General features: G+C 35.6%; 4 protein-coding genes and 1 long non-coding RNA gene across 12 annotated transcripts in view; 3 read left to right on the forward strand and 2 right to left on the reverse strand.

Moving 5' to 3' along the window:
• The first annotated feature begins 238 nt into the window (after positions 1 to 238).
• LOC112463911 (probable ATP-dependent RNA helicase pitchoune) lies at positions 239 to 3,726 on the forward strand. Its single transcript, XM_025030601.1, has 10 exons — positions 239 to 429; positions 637 to 708; positions 878 to 952; positions 1,034 to 1,294; positions 1,435 to 1,749; positions 1,826 to 2,127; positions 2,225 to 2,377; positions 2,496 to 2,666; positions 2,805 to 2,982; positions 3,322 to 3,726. The coding sequence occupies exons 1-10, from the start codon at positions 339 to 341 to the stop codon at positions 3,486 to 3,488; spliced, it is 1,785 nt and encodes a 594-aa protein (XP_024886369.1). The 5' UTR covers positions 239 to 338; the 3' UTR covers positions 3,489 to 3,726.
• Positions 3,727 to 3,850: 124 nt separating this feature from the next.
• LOC112463902 (DNA repair and recombination protein RAD54B-like) lies at positions 3,851 to 8,238 on the forward strand. Of its 2 annotated transcripts, XM_025030586.1 has the most exons (14): positions 3,851 to 4,332; positions 4,405 to 4,538; positions 4,621 to 4,720; positions 4,821 to 4,913; positions 4,984 to 5,168; positions 5,242 to 5,341; positions 5,404 to 5,496; positions 5,564 to 5,699; positions 5,886 to 6,439; positions 6,536 to 7,292; positions 7,395 to 7,554; positions 7,639 to 7,765; positions 7,846 to 8,076; positions 8,153 to 8,238. In XM_025030586.1, the coding sequence occupies exons 1-14, from the start codon at positions 4,246 to 4,248 to the stop codon at positions 8,222 to 8,224; spliced, it is 2,829 nt and encodes a 942-aa protein (XP_024886354.1). In that variant the 5' UTR covers positions 3,851 to 4,245; the 3' UTR covers positions 8,225 to 8,238. The 2 variants fall into 2 exon arrangements, with proteins under 2 accessions (XP_024886354.1, XP_024886353.1); XM_025030585.1 differs by having other exon boundaries at positions 3,851 to 4,538.
• A 27-nt stretch (positions 8,239 to 8,265) lies between these two features.
• Positions 8,266 to 10,283, reverse strand: LOC112463904 (enoyl-CoA delta isomerase 2, mitochondrial-like). Of its 5 annotated transcripts, none has more exons than XM_025030591.1 (8): positions 9,939 to 10,283; positions 9,735 to 9,862; positions 9,493 to 9,654; positions 9,250 to 9,404; positions 9,060 to 9,180; positions 8,895 to 8,984; positions 8,634 to 8,774; positions 8,266 to 8,538 (listed from the first exon to the last, which is right to left on the reverse strand). In XM_025030591.1, the coding sequence occupies exons 3-8, from the start codon at positions 9,589 to 9,591 to the stop codon at positions 8,386 to 8,388; spliced, it is 759 nt and encodes a 252-aa protein (XP_024886359.1). In that variant the 5' UTR covers positions 9,592 to 9,654; positions 9,735 to 9,862; positions 9,939 to 10,283; the 3' UTR covers positions 8,266 to 8,385. The 5 variants fall into 5 exon arrangements, with proteins under 5 accessions (XP_024886359.1, XP_024886357.1, XP_024886358.1 ...); XM_025030589.1 differs by having other exon boundaries at positions 9,493 to 9,862; positions 9,939 to 9,994; positions 10,104 to 10,282; XM_025030590.1 differs by having other exon boundaries at positions 9,493 to 9,662; positions 9,939 to 10,281.
• A 167-nt stretch (positions 10,284 to 10,450) lies between these two features.
• Positions 10,451 to 15,226, reverse strand: part of LOC112463906 (acyl-protein thioesterase 2) — a 36,245-nt gene continuing 31,469 nt past the window's right edge. The window contains exons 1-9 of one of the 3 annotated variants that reach the window (XM_025030595.1): positions 15,028 to 15,115; positions 13,848 to 13,985; positions 13,385 to 13,455; positions 12,896 to 12,927; positions 12,746 to 12,811; positions 12,608 to 12,655; positions 12,268 to 12,514; positions 11,997 to 12,161; positions 11,813 to 11,905 (exon numbers count right to left, since the gene is read on the reverse strand). In XM_025030595.1, the coding sequence (XP_024886363.1) occupies positions 11,858 to 11,905; positions 11,997 to 12,161; positions 12,268 to 12,514; positions 12,608 to 12,655; positions 12,746 to 12,811; positions 12,896 to 12,927; positions 13,385 to 13,455; positions 13,848 to 13,899 (729 nt within the window). In that variant the 5' untranslated portion in view covers positions 13,900 to 13,985; positions 15,028 to 15,115 and the 3' untranslated portion in view covers positions 11,813 to 11,857. Of the gene's footprint in view, positions 11,906 to 11,996; positions 12,162 to 12,267; positions 12,515 to 12,607; positions 12,656 to 12,745; positions 12,812 to 12,895; positions 12,928 to 13,384; positions 13,456 to 13,847; positions 14,099 to 15,027; positions 15,116 to 15,226 lie in introns of those variants that run through there. The other 2 variants (XM_025030596.1, XM_025030593.1) reach the window with 2 other exon arrangements.
• Positions 12,439 to 13,378, forward strand: LOC112463907. Its single transcript, XR_003041853.1, has 3 exons — positions 12,439 to 12,543; positions 12,705 to 12,938; positions 13,011 to 13,378. It is a non-coding gene; the product is annotated as an uncharacterized LOC112463907 (long non-coding RNA).

The raw sequence follows: 15,226 nt of genomic DNA on the forward strand, positions 1-15,226 counted from the left end.
GTTGCACTTTCTCAGGCGGCGCGTCGGAAAATGCAACACAGCAACACACGAAAAAGACCGGGATGGCCTCTCTCAGGTTTCTCTCTGGTGTTGCTGTGTTGCATTTTCCGACGCGCCGCCTGAGAAAGTGCAACTCAACTACGTCGTATCGCTCGGTAACCGCACATGGTTTGCGTCCGTGCTAATGGTTCGTGTCCGAACTAGCCAGCTGGAGGGCGTATCGGCAGATTACATACCACGTGCGTTATGCGTATGTGCATGTGCGTTTGCCACGAGGATGTTAACTGTGTCTATATAATTTTTAATACAATTACGATACTACTCCACAACACGAGAAAATGTCCGTGCCCGAAAAAGTGTTGATGCGAAAAATTAAAAAACGGGAAAAGACAAAACTAACCGTACTGAAACGCCGGGAAGAACAGAAAGGTAAGAGTGTGCGAACTAACTTCGAGGTTAGATTTCGTGAAAAAAATATATGTAAATTTGCTAGTAGTTATATTTAAAAAGCATATAATATCTTAATTATTATTCGGCTAATGAATACTTCTCGAATACTTGTTGAAACTAATGGTTTTTCACTGTTAGTTTTATTCTTCTATTATTTACTTTAAACAAGGCTTGGTTGTTACACAGATGTAACTGAATCGGAGAAAACAACTGAAATAAATCAGGGACACATTCCTTCAGAAGACATTCCTCCAAAAAGTAACAACTTCTTTTAATCTATTTTTATAGCTTAGATATATGTTTTATCACATAAATATTTATGTTTTATATGACTTGTTTTACTTGTAAGAAGGTGATAATATTTGCCATTTATTATCTTATTTTCTATTTTATTATATAATTGTTAATAACAATGTATTCTGTTTAGAAAAAAGGAAGTTGAAAGCATCCGAAGGAAATGAAAAGTCAGAAGTAATAGAGAAATCCTCTGCCACTGAGAATTGTATGTATCTCTGATATAATTTTAATTATTTATTGAATGATATTTGTATGTTTGTTTAATAATATATAACATTTTGTTTAGTACCTGGCACAGCTGTAGGTTTTGAATTGACAAATGATACAAGCTTCTCAGTATTAAATGAAAAAGTATGTGAGAACACCCTGAAGGCGATAAAGGATATGGGTTTTACAAATATGACCGAGATACAAGCAAAAGCTATTCCTCCTCTTTTAGAAGGAAGAGATTTAGTTGGCGCTGCCAAAACTGGATCTGGCAAGACTCTGGCATTTCTCATTCCTGCAGTTGAACTGATTTACAAATTGAAGTTTATGCCGCGCAATGGTACGTAATCACGATAATTAGTCAACCGAGTAGTACTGGAAAATAATCCTTAAAAATCAAAGTAAAACTGTTTTGATCAGTCTGATGGTTTGACTATACAAAATCAACAAGAATGGGATTTAATAAATAGATATTTGCAGGTACCGGATGTATTATTATGTCTCCCACGAGAGAACTAGCTATGCAAACTTTTGGAGTCTTGAAAGAATTGATGAAATATCATTATCATACATACGGTCTGCTGATGGGCGGCGCCAACAGGCAGACCGAAGCACAAAAGCTTGGAAAGGGAATCAATATTATCGTGGCAACACCGGGCCGACTACTAGATCATTTGCAAAACACGCCTGATTTCTTATACAAGAATCTCCAGTGTCTGATTATTGACGAAGCTGATCGTATTCTGGACATCGGCTACGAGGAAGAGTTGAAGCAAATCATTAACATTCTTCCCAGTTAGTGATCCTACAACAAGAGTATTGAAATCAAATTACGCGTTTCTTTCCATTATTGTGTGAATTATTATTGCAGAGCGCCGGCAGACGATGCTTTTCAGCGCGACGCAGACACAGAAGGTAGCGACGATAACGACGTTAGCCCTAAAAAAAGAACCTATATACGTGGGGGTCGACGACGACAAGGAAATGGCAACTGTAGAGGGCTTGCAACAAGGCTACGTAACGTGCCCGAGCGAGAAAAGATTTCTACTTTTATTTACCTTCTTAAAGAAGAACAAGCAGAAGAAGATAATGGTTTTCTTCAGTTCCTGCATGTCCGTTAAATATCATCACGAACTCTTGAACTACATCGATTTACCAGTAATGAGTATCCACGTAAGTTATCATCAGATAGTTTTCTATACTGTTTTTAATAATTGTAATAATGTAATGAGATTCTCTTCGATATTAATGTTCGCGCTCTCATTGACAGGGCAAACAGAAACAGACAAAAAGAACCACGACTTTTTATCAATTTTGCAACGCCTCCTCCGGGATTTTACTTTGCACTGACGTGGCCGCGAGAGGACTAGATATACCGGACGTTGATTGGATTGTGCAGTTTGACCCACCAGATGATCCCAAGGTAAGGACATGAGATATTTTGCCTTGCGGATTATCACTAACAATAAGACTAATCTCCAACAACGTGGTTTTGCGATTTATGTGCGTGGATTCGAAATATCGGCTTGTATAACTTTTAGGAATACATCCATCGCGTGGGTCGAACAGCTCGCGGAGAAGGTAGCAGCGGTCATGCTTTGTTAATACTGCGACCAGAGGAACTTGGCTTTCTTCGTTATCTCAAGGTAGCTCGCGTACCAGTGAACGAATATGAATTCTCTTGGAATAAAATCGCTGATATACAATTGCAGGTATGTGAGACATGTTTATACGTCATCGTTTTTTAATAGAGAACAGCGAAATCGAAAAACTAACAATTCTACCGATTTAATGAACATCTCTGAATCTCTACATTTTGTGATATAAGATACTATCGTCTTTTCTTTTAGCTTGAGAAGTTGATTTCGAAAAATTACTTCTTACATCAATCGGCGAAAGAGGCGTACAAGAATTACGTTAGAGCGTACGACTCTCATCACTTGAAACACGTTTTTGATGTAGAGACCTTGGATCTGGCGAAAGTCGCCAAGTCGTTCGGATTTACTGTACCGCCGGCAGTAGATTTAAGTAAGTTAAATTGATAATAGATTTAACATTAATTGCAAATACTTTCTTAATTGTAATGTCTTTAAATCTTAGTTACTTATTAAACTCTTTTAATAACTCATAGAAACGAAACAATTAATTTTTTTCACATTTTTTGCTTTATTTAACACTTATATTTTGAATTAATCAAAATAATTTCTTCAACTTATTCTAATTATTATCTTTTTTATTGGCGCTAATCCATCAAACTATTTTAAACTTTAAATCGTATATAGAAATTTAAAAACAGCAATATGCAGTCTAGTCAAGCTAATATCAAACATCGTTTATCTTACTTAACTCTTTAATTGCGTATTACAGAAGTGGGAATCAACAAAGCTTCACGACCTCGAAAAAGGCTCGGTGGAGGCGGTTACGGGCACTTCAAAAACATAAACGATCCAAATTCGACGAAACAGGTGAAACGTGCCAAAACCTTTCGTCAAGTAGGCAAACGTAAGCAAGACAGCCGGCAATTTACCAGATAATTGTCATCTATGCGCTTTTTACACACGCGGGTGACAGACAACGGTGTCCAAAATATGACACATAGTCAATAATCGTAATGACATCGGTATCATATTGTACACACAGAATATACATTTACACTGGTTCAAAAATACCTACTATTTATATTGAGACACTATCGTTTTTGGCAATCATGTCTGATTTCTGTCTATTTTTATTTAAAATAAAGAAATTTAAATAAAGAGTTTTTAAATGTTTCAAGCTTTGATTTGTATCATACTAATTCGTCATTTTTTATAATCAAAATTTCAAATTTGAGATTTTGGAAATTCTTCAAATCACAATTCTTAGAATTCCAGATAATGAATGACACTTCCCTATCTCCATATCTTAGTATTTTTTCGATTTTTTTAATAGTCCAATATACGCAGTTCGAGACGCTTAATTGATTTAAAATTTTGTGAACTTTCTTGGAAATGTGATTATAGAATTTCTGATGTAGTGACAATTTCCATTTAATTACATTTCGATTTCTGAAAATTTGAATTTTCGCGCTTCAAGAAATGTCGATGGTTCGCCAACATTAGGGAATTTATAAAATTATAATTTTGCAGTTGGTATTTCTAGTCAATTGCCATTACACCGATTTCGATATTTCGATTTAGTTTCGCGCCTTTGAACGAGTCGTGTGTCGTGTGTCGAGTCTCGTCTCGAGTCTTGAGTGGATGGATCGTGTGTTGTTGGTTTCAGCTGATTTCGATCAATTTTGATCTCTTCATGTATCGAAATAAGCCTGTGAAGGGATTCGTATCCCCTTTCATTGTTCAGCCGCGAGCGATTGGCGAGAAACACGAGGAAAACGAGGTACCACCACCGAGCAATTTTGCGAGAAAGCCTCCCCGCAGTAACTTGCAAATTTTAAACTTTTTCGAAAAGGTGACTCAAGAAAATGAGGTCGGTCACGATAATGTCCAAGTGGAGAATAATTCACCGACCAAACGAGATGCCAGTTCTCCGATACGTGGGAGGAAAACGTTGGTTACTGATTCGTCCAAAACGTCAGCAAAAATGTAAGTATTTTTTAAAGTAAGCGTTATGAACAGATTAATCTCGATTTTACGGGCTGTAAATAAACATTGTTATCGTTTACAGCGTATTTAACGTGATGTACGGAAAGATATCTTCAAAGAAACATAAAACATGGGATGGCGACGGTTTCCTGGAAGTAATTGGAAAAAATGCAATTCTTAAGGTAATTCAGAGCATCCATTATAAATCTTTCATTACATTAAACAATCACATTAATAAATCATTAAGCAATTATTTATTTGTTAATGCTTCTGATACAATAGGACTTGGAGGGTAAAGTTTTGGGAAGAACTAAAATCAATCCAAGCAATGTGGTGGAAGGCTTCAAATCAATTATAGGAAATAAACAAATAGAGGTAAGACGGCTTGCATTTATTTTCATTTATGTTATATTGTCTGTAGAAATTCTGACAAAGTTAATTTCAGATTATAGATCAGGTGTCAGGAGAACCGTCGATATCAGAGAAACGGTCCGAAGTGGCAGCAGAGGAACCACTACAAAAAAAACTCAAGACATCTACAATAGGTGCATTTCAAACACTAAAAGAAAATGATGCTGCAGTTTATGAGAAGAAAGAATCAACCAATTCACCCGAAGCAAACACTAAAATGTAACTTCTTGAAAACTAAATTTTAAAAGATTAATTTGTATCCCTTGAGCTATATAAATAAATATTGATATAGCACATTCAATGTGGTGTACGGCAAAGTAACTCCAAAGAAGCACAAAACGTGGGATAGCGACGGTTTGCTAGAAGTAACTGGAAAAAGCGCAATTCTTAAGGTAACTACTACATCAACTGCAAATATTTTGACTCAAAGATTATTATATTTATTTTTTTATAGGATTTGGATGGTAATGTTGTGGGAAGAAGTAAAATTAATCCGAGCAATGCAATAGAAGGCTTTAGATTAATTATAGGAAACAAACAAGTTGAAGTAAGAGCATGCACTAATGTTCATTTATGTAGCATATGAAAACAAATCCTAACAAAATTGATTCTAGATTACAGATCAGGTGTCACAGGAGTTACTTTTACCAGAGAAGAGTCTTGAAAAAACAGTGGAGGAATTGTCAAGAAATAAGTTCAATAAAGTATCTTCGACACATGCATTTGTGCCCTTGTTTTCATCCGCAAAAGGTACAAATTCATGACTGATTGGCTGCGGTCCGATTCACATTCAAGCGTTGTAAGCATCATTCTGTCTTCGATCGAATATCAAACGAAGATAGAGCGACGCTTTCAGCGCTGTGAGCGTGAATCGGACCGCAGCCTTTAATTATTAATTATATTAACCATTGATTTAAATAAATATTTATATTAAAGGATTGACATTGAATAGCGAGCCTTTAGTGATGCCATACTTGAATTCTATTGAATGGACAGAACAAAAGGAACAGGAAGTCTCGGTTGATTTCTGTTTAGTAGCAAAACTTAGAGAACACCAACGTCATGGAATTATATTTCTGTACGAGTGCTTAATGGGACTAAGAGTGCCGGATTACTTTGGTGCAATTTTGGCTGATGAAATGGGCCTCGGCAAAACCTTACAATGTATCACATTAATTTGGACAATGTTGAAAAAGGGTCCGTATGGTAAACCGATTGCGAAACGCGTGTTAATAATAACACCTAGTAGCTTATGCAATAACTGGGAAAAGGAATTCGTAAAATGGCTGGGCTCTCACAGAATATCTCCATATGTTGCGAATGGAAAAAATAAACCCAAGGATTTTATTAAATATCCGAAAAATTCAGTGATGATTATTAGCTATGAAATGTTTATTAAATGTCATACGGAGATTAGTGAACTCGCTTTTGATTTGATTGTATGTGATGAAGGCCACAGATTGAAAAATAGCAATGTAAAAGCAGCAAAGGTAATTCATTAATATACATTACTAACAACACAATTTATTATTAATCTATAAATGTAAATACATGAATACTTATGTGTTATTTTATGTATGTTGCAGTTGCTACACGAGATTGATTGTAAAAAGCGAGTCATTTTAACGGGCACACCTGTACAGAATGATTTAAAAGAATTTTATGCACTGATCGATTTTATTAATCCTGGCATTCTTGGCACTCCTAATGAGTATAAGAATTATTACGAGGATCCTATCGTTGCATCTCAGTGTCCCTATGCAAACACTGATGTTCTTAGCCTGGGAAAGGCAAGATCATCAGAATTGTATGAATCCACTAAATCTTTCATTTTAAGACGTACGCAAAGTACGATAAACAAATATTTGCCGCAAAAACACGAAATAGTCGTGTTTTGCGCTTTATCCAAGAAACAACAAGATTTATATTCTCTTGTTACCAGTGCTTGGTTCAACAAAATATGTCTAGAAGACAAAAGTAACATGCATTTGTCCATCATTACTGCACTTAAAAAAATTTGCAACCATCCAAATCTGTTTATAAACGAGAAGGAGAACGCGCTATATGATACTTTGTCAAAAACGTCATGGATATCGCAAATAAAACGGGACGAAAACTTTATCGAATATTGTGGGAAAGTCACAATTCTACAGACATTAATGAGAAATTTGAAAAAGACTGACGAGAAGTTAGTGTTAATTTCCTATTACACACAAACACTTGATCTTCTTGAGACTATATGTAACATGGAAAAGTTAAAGTTCTTAAGATTAGACGGTACTACTTCAACCTCTATACGATTGAAGATTACCGAACAATTTAATACGCGAACCGATAACAGCAGTAAGTTTTGCAAAAATCAAGGGACACAATTGTGTCTTGCACTTATAGTATATATATTTCATGAATAAAAACTAATATATCACTGAAAAATAATGTTTACAGAAGTTCTTTTGCTAAGTGCAAAGGCGGGTGGTGTTGGTTTGAATTTACCTGGAGCATCCAGACTTGTGTTATTTGATTCTGATTGGAATCCCGCATCTGATCTACAAGCAATGGCAAGGATTTGGAGAGATGGACAGAAGAGGAATGTTTACATTTATAGGTTTGTATAAATTTAACATCATCAAGTAATGGTAGTATATTAATTACTTAACGAAGGTACGTAACTATATGAACAAATTTGTAGATTACTGACCACAGGTACAATAGAAGAGAAGATATATCAAAGACAAATTAGCAAAGCCAGTCTATGTGAATCTGTGGTGGACCTGAATCGCCTTGGATCTCTAAAGTTATCAACTGCGGAATTAAAGGTATTTTTTATTAGAAAAATTTTGATAATTACGAAAATTATTACTTGGAATATTTTTCATTTTTTTTATTTTTTTTTTAGGATTTATTTACGTTGACAAGTGATACAATTTCGTTAACACATGATTTAATGAATTGTTCTTGTTCGGGCAAGAATGAACACATATCTTCTGAAGAATTTACAGAAAAAGGTAACGAGACACGAGATTGTCAATTTACATTGTGTGACAAATCATCGCAACAAAATTTAACTATAAATCAACTTCGAGACTGGCAACATTTTAAGCAACCAATTTCATCTGACGTTATGCAGGTAATAATAAGCTTTACTCGGTAATAACTGAAAACTACGATTCAAAATTTCTGACTTGGTTTATGTATATTTACAGGATATTATGTTAAGAGAAGTAGGTGATAATATAACATTCATATTTAAAAATTCTACAATGCAAAGAGTTTAATTATATATAAATGACAAAGAATTATATAAATTACATAAAAATTATGCTGTTATAAAACGATATATTTTATAAGGAATTTACATATTGTGAATACATTTTGAGATATTAAATCCAGTACCCTTAGTTTATTAAAAGATATATAATACTGATTTATATTGACTTTAAAGCTTATTTTTTCGTGTCAAGAAACTCAACATCCTTTCAGATAGTTCAGGAGATTCGATTAAGTTTTTCAACTCTTTCATTTCTTCCTTATTAACTTTTAATAAAATTTCTTTATTCCATTTACACAAACGCTTAGTCGCCAATATTGACTGAAATTAATCGATTAATTTTAATTACTATGGTCTACTAGCATAAATATATCAATAGAAACTAATTGCGAAAAGCATTAAGCAAGAATCAATACCTGTGAAGAAAGTGTAGATATCATGTTCAAATAATTCCATACTTCCTCAAGAGAATCATGATTGTATACTTTGCTAACCAAGCCATATTGATTAGCTTCCTGAGCGTTCATCTTATATCCTAAATACAACATCTCTCCAGCCTAAATAAATATTTTTACAATGTAATATCGAAATTTTATTCTAGAATTGTTATAAAAATTAAAATTCCAGATATATATATCTCAATGATAATTTGCTCATATTTTTTCAATGAAACATACTTTGGAATGTCCCAATAATCTCGGGAACGTATACGAAGAACATCCTTCGGCGACAAGACCCAAGGAGCTGAACGGTGTTTGAAAATATGCCTGTAATTTACGTAATATATTCGAACATAATTATAATGTCTAAAACAATTTCCTACTGAGCAACTGAATCGGCACCTTATCCGAAGCATAAACTATGTCAAAAATCCCTAATATTGTAGTTGCTATTCCTATTGCTGGTCCATTTACAACAGCTATTAAAAGCTTTGGATACATAATTACAGCATCGATAAATTCCCTGCAAAATATTTGTCCATTTAATTTCCATATTTGTAAATTTTTAATACCTGCTTCTTATGCTGCTTACTTAATTATCACGAGGGAAGAACTCAAAGTAAGTTCCATTGAGGCAATTAGATCATTACCGCTACTAAAAAAATCTCCATTTGCTGTCAGAGCAAATACCATTACTTCGTTGTTTTCAGCAGATTCATTTAAAAGCATTGTTAATTCCTTATACATCTGTGAGAAATGAATAGGAAATTTACACGCGATTATTTTTATATTTGAAATATGCTATCAAGTAGGTACCCTTTATACATTTATTTACCTGTGGCGAAAGTGCGTTTTTTTTGGCGGGTTTATTGAGCACCACTTTTTGAATTCCATTTTTCAGACTGCTCAGAATAAACGAACTTACATGCGTCATACTGACAAGTTTCTTTATAGCAACTTAGAATTTGTACGATTTTATAACCTCGTTTTGTCACCGCTAAACCGCTTGTTAGAAATAACGGTATAATAGAAAAATGAAAAAATAAATCAATAAAACACTTCTTCTAGCTAATATACCTTATGGACAGTTATCAGTAGCTTTTCAAAAAGTTCTCGATTCAAGGATTGTTTCAGATAAACTGACAAACGGCTTGTTCATGCTGACGTTGACCACCTCATTGCCAGACTGTCTGTTGACTCGTTGACTGCAGTTGATAACAGATGTGATAAGAACTCGTGAATATATATTGAAACATTGTACTTTGTATTATTTGCACATACCCGTCAACGATTCTGCATTTCCTGAGGTAAGGGGGGAACATAGAAGCCTAGAGACACTATAGTGATTACTTCTATTAGTTGCTTTCCATTTACACTCAAGTGATTTGAGTCACTCAGTTATGTGAGTGTTTTATACTCAGGTAAGATATGTCATTTTGTATTTACCTGCTTATTTTGGTGACAAAGCTATCGCACAATAATACAGGTTCATTGCCTCACTTTTAATGTGATGAGTCTATTAGATTCATTAAAGCACATGGTCTCGATTGTGGATAAAAACTCAGTTGAATCTCACTTGCCAGCATGCAAAAAGAACGTGCATTCAACTGAACTGAGTTATGACGTCACAAGTGAGAATTATCTGAGTTTTGATGTAAATGGAAAGCAACTATTATATTAAATCACCCCCCTTACCTCAGGAAAGCAATCATTGACGGACAGTGTGTATTACGTTCAGATATCAATACCACGAGTACCATAATTTTGGGAAAATTTCAGGAAAATTCTTCATGCTTATTTCAGGCTCATTTTATTTATACTGGCAAAAGTTGTTACACAACTTATGAGCTAATATCCTAGTCTGTTGCTAGCTATAAAGTGTATTCGTAAAGAAAACCCATGAAAAATACTTCGGGCTTATTGTTCTTTCTTTACTTATTATTTGTCTACCGGATAGCGTGTTAGTACTCAATAATAATAAAATTAGCCAAGTATCATATAATTTTATATACATTTTTAGTATAACTTTACAATGTATTAATACTGTATCTATACTACCTTTATCTTTACGGTATATATCGCAGGATTTCCCAAACTTGAAATACACATAAGAAATAATCTTTTTCATTTTTCGAAAATTTATTTTTTTCTATATCGTATAAAGATATAACAGAGAACCAAAGTATTAAAGGAGTATACTGCTTCATATGATTCTAAAGCTATGCAAATATTTTTGTAAATTATATGATTGTGGATATTCGCGCCGTAAAAGAGCTTAGGAAATCCTGATTCGTGTTATACCGATAATAAATGATGGACTGGGGGCTTTCGACAATGCAATGCGTAATCACAGATTACATTGGCCGTGTCACTGTCTTCTAGACTCGCTACAAAAGTGATTCATTAACAGCAACATTTCATGTTACGTTACGGGCCTAAATCGCGTGAAATAGAAATTTGAATGTAAAAGGCTCGCAGCTGCTCAAATGCGCGAATTAAGTGCTTCGTGGACGTGTTTCGTTTGTATCCAAACAAGTATTCGAAATATAGGCGCGAAAAAGTTGGAAGTGTTGTCAATAGAAGAGCTGACGCGGCTCTTTCTCTAACATAACTTAACATTATCTTAAATCTGACATAAATTTATTTGTAAATTTACTATTGTCGCAGACTTAAATCGCAAAAATGAATAAACTCAACCACCTTCGTACTATTTTTAAATAATAAATCGCCACACCGGTGGCCTTATAACTAAATACAAGGTATTTGTTTGATACATATGTACTTATATACATATCTGTAAATATATGTATATTTAGTATATGCGTATGCTATATATAGACATTATAAATATAAAAAAACGAGGAATGCCAATTTATAGATGCATATTAAAAAGATTAAGGACCGCATGGATTAATTTGTAGTATTGCTATATGAATGCTTTGGTACATTAAAATACCGAAAAGTGTTTGAACAGTGTTTATACAGATGAAAATTATAAAGGTTGTAAATAAATATATTTTTCCTAGTAGCGCTGCATCTCAATAGTTTGGAAGATTTTCAACGATTTTCTACTTAAACGCTTTTAAAGTTCATATAATTTACTAAAATTAAATAACCGCAAAATTGGAATCATTTCAATATAATGTACAGTTACATGTTTAAAGTAGCCGATAAAATATCAATATGTTCAATTTGATCTATTACGGCTTCAGAACCTTCTCGATGAATTTCTTTATGTCGCGCATTTCCTGTAAAAATAATAAAAAAGAAGACAGACATTATATTTTCTCTGAACGTGAAAAAAGATTCGACGGGTCTTTCTAATCGGAGCTTCCTTACCTCCTGGTCAGTTGTATGCATCATTCCTCGGTATGTTTTGAATTCTGTCTGTGTCATGAATTGTTTTAGAAGGGTCGCTGTTGTTTGACCCCATTTATATGGCACAATTGGATCGCAATCGCCGTGACATTGTAACAGCGGAGTGTTCCTATTACCTATCGCTTCCTGAAAATAATTATTATAATCATTATTCTATATTATTATGCGCGATTCTATTATACATTATTATTCTACATTATTATGTATATTATGTATATGATACGATACTTACTGCTGGAAATTTTTTATGTAAAAGAAGCCATGCGGATAGAGCTATGACGCCGGCTAAAGGCTCTGGGAATGTAAGAGCACTGTATATGGCTAATGCTCCACCTTGACTGAATCCTCCGAGAACGATGCGCGTGGTGGGTATCCCAGCTGCAACCTCCTCCGCTATTAACGAATGGACCATTTCAGTGGCCTTACGTATACCTTCTTCATCCTCTGGGCCACTGGAGTCCAGAGAGCGCAGATCAAACCTAAAATTGCAGGATGCATCAGTAATCATGTAACACTGACTCGTAATAGTTTTCATTAGAAACTTAATATTAATGTGTTCATCTTAAACTTACCAGGCAGGCATTCTGAACCCTGCGTTAAACGTCACTGGTATCGTTGGCCTGAAAACAATCAAAGAGTCACATATTAAAATACATTATTAATTTACAGCTTCAGTCGTAGGACATTTAAAGATATTAGCAATCACATACGCAGTAGGACAAATAACTTTGATATGAGGGGACCGCACTGCGCCCATGGAACTAGCCCAGCCATGCCTGAAAACATTTATAAAGTGCTAACAAGATTTATCGTTTTGCAACGTTACGAGTTACATCCATTCGCTCCAGACATGAACTCACCCTGTATCACCCAAGCCATGGAAAAATATTAACTGAAACACAGGTATTTCTTAGTACGAAATAAGACAGTATTGACTTTATTTGGAAGTATTATTTTAAAAAATTGAAATTTCAGATTTAAAATCCGCATTTCGAGACGCGTCGCTGAAAGTGGGCACGACGGTGGAAGACCGGTGGCAGTACCCCATTCTCGGAGATGCTGTGTTTGATTGTTCCCGTTAGGATAACAGCCGCCGCGCCTCGCGGAAGACGTGCGATATTCGTCCAAGGAAAAAACCGACGACAAGATCAATCAGCGAGCATCGAAACGGAGCAGTGATATCGGTGATTTGCCGACGATCGGGGAGAAGAGAGGAAAAAAGGCGCAAACGTAAGGGAGCATCTTGCGCGGCGTAAACGTAATTCACTTATAATCAATTAGGATCGCTCCACCGCGAGTGGTATAACCAAAAATTACCGCTATGTCTACGTAAAAGATTTGATATCTACCGTCGCTGTGTGCTTAGCCGTGGCCGAAATCACCACCGGGCTCGTCATGTTCTGTCGCTTTTTTGGACGGCCTGGAACAAATTCGAGCAATTGTGTAATAGTCTCGTAAAAAGCGTATAAAGCACGGCGCGTAAAAGAGAGAGAGACGTGACTTGACTCCCCTTCGCTCTATATTGAGATCGAGTTCTGTATAGGGAGAAGGGGGGTGAAGAAGGGTAGAAAAGGAGAGAGGGACAGTGTGGCGTGAAACGCGCAATATTCAATTCACTGACATAATTTCTATTTGCGGTCTCGCGCTTGATTCTCCCTTATCAGAGACCTTGACAATCTCTGACAATCGTTATCATTGATTGCGTAAATTTTGACGTTAAAGACTGCGCTAATCGAGAGGTCGGATTTTTATAGTACCGGCATGCAAAAACGATTTCCGTTTTTTCGAGATGAATTGGAGCTTGAAACAAACCTGCGAACAGCAAATTACCCATTAGCTGTTTTAATAACCCCGTGGCATTCATCGATTCCTGATTGATTTCGCGGTCAACGTTGATCCTTCGGGCGTTCGATAGCGATTGGAACTCAGTGCATTGATATTTGACACTTGCTTGGAAAGAAAAAGGAATTAAATATTAATTTGCGTACGAAATTGTCTGCATGTCAATTAGTTCGGATGGAGTTTGCGAACCAATTCACGTCCATTTTTATCAATGTAAATTAACTTTAATTTCGGTTTAGCTTACTTTTTATCCTTTTTCCAGTTCTAGGAATTAGAAAAAGATAAAAAGTAAGAAGTAAGATAAAAAGATAAAAAAAGAGGATAAAAAATAAATTAAATCGAGATTGAAGTTAATCTGAATTAATATAGATTATAGATAGACATCAGATGAATGTTAAATCGATCAATCGTGCGTCGCGTCATATCGATGTATACTTTCTGTATCGGACAGATGATTGGCTGTAAAAGTCGCGGAACGCAATATACAATATACAGTAAGATTTAAGCATTGAGCGAATCTACCAATCGCAATGAAGAATTCTCGAGAACGTAAGACTGCGATTTTGAAAATCTCGATTGTGATTGATCGAGCCGCCGACTGCTCGAGTCTTATCGCTTATATTTTGCCGTGTCATTACACATATCACATATGTACATACAACGATACCCATTTGTTAAATATGCAATCGTACAAGGCGTGAATTAAATTGTAATTACTATCAAGTAGCCATGCTTATATCGCTCTAGCGTCACGTAAACAATATGAAAGGTAACCAGATTCACACGTGCGCACTATGGTGACTGGCAATGCGATACGGACAATACACTCGTCGCAACTCGGAGCAGGAGCTGCCCATCTATCACTCTCGATGACACATGGACGATGTCGAATACGTTTAAGCACGTGGGTGCAGCGGTGCACACATAGGCCAACGTAGGCACGTCATTTTTTCCGTCGCGAGATTTATATCGTCGGATAAACGCTTCTCTAGCGGTGCAAAGTCGATGCGAAGTCTCGATAGAGCGTTTTCTCACATTCTGTGCAACTTTGTCTTGATATATAATAAATGTAAAAAAAAAAGAAACGAAAGATAACCTGTCCCCGTCAAGGCAAACGTTGCTGTAAATAACGTCTCTTTTTTTGGCTTACCGTGAGACAGAGCGGCGTGGCGGTTTAAATTAATTCACGTATCTCGCAGCATTCCTCCCGTTTCGGCCCGCTCGGAGTCTCGTCGCCGTCGGGTCACACGCAAAGAAAAAATCCTTCGACTGATAACGTCACCCAAACTCATTGGTTCGCGAACTCGTTGAATGACAAACAACGATAACGCGGATTATCCGTGCGCTCT

Source organism: Temnothorax curvispinosus, unplaced genomic scaffold (genome assembly GCF_003070985.1).
Source record: "Temnothorax curvispinosus isolate PA1 unplaced genomic scaffold, ASM307098v1 QBEX01013735.1, whole genome shotgun sequence".
Lineage (NCBI taxonomy): Eukaryota > Metazoa > Arthropoda > Insecta > Hymenoptera > Formicidae > Temnothorax > Temnothorax curvispinosus.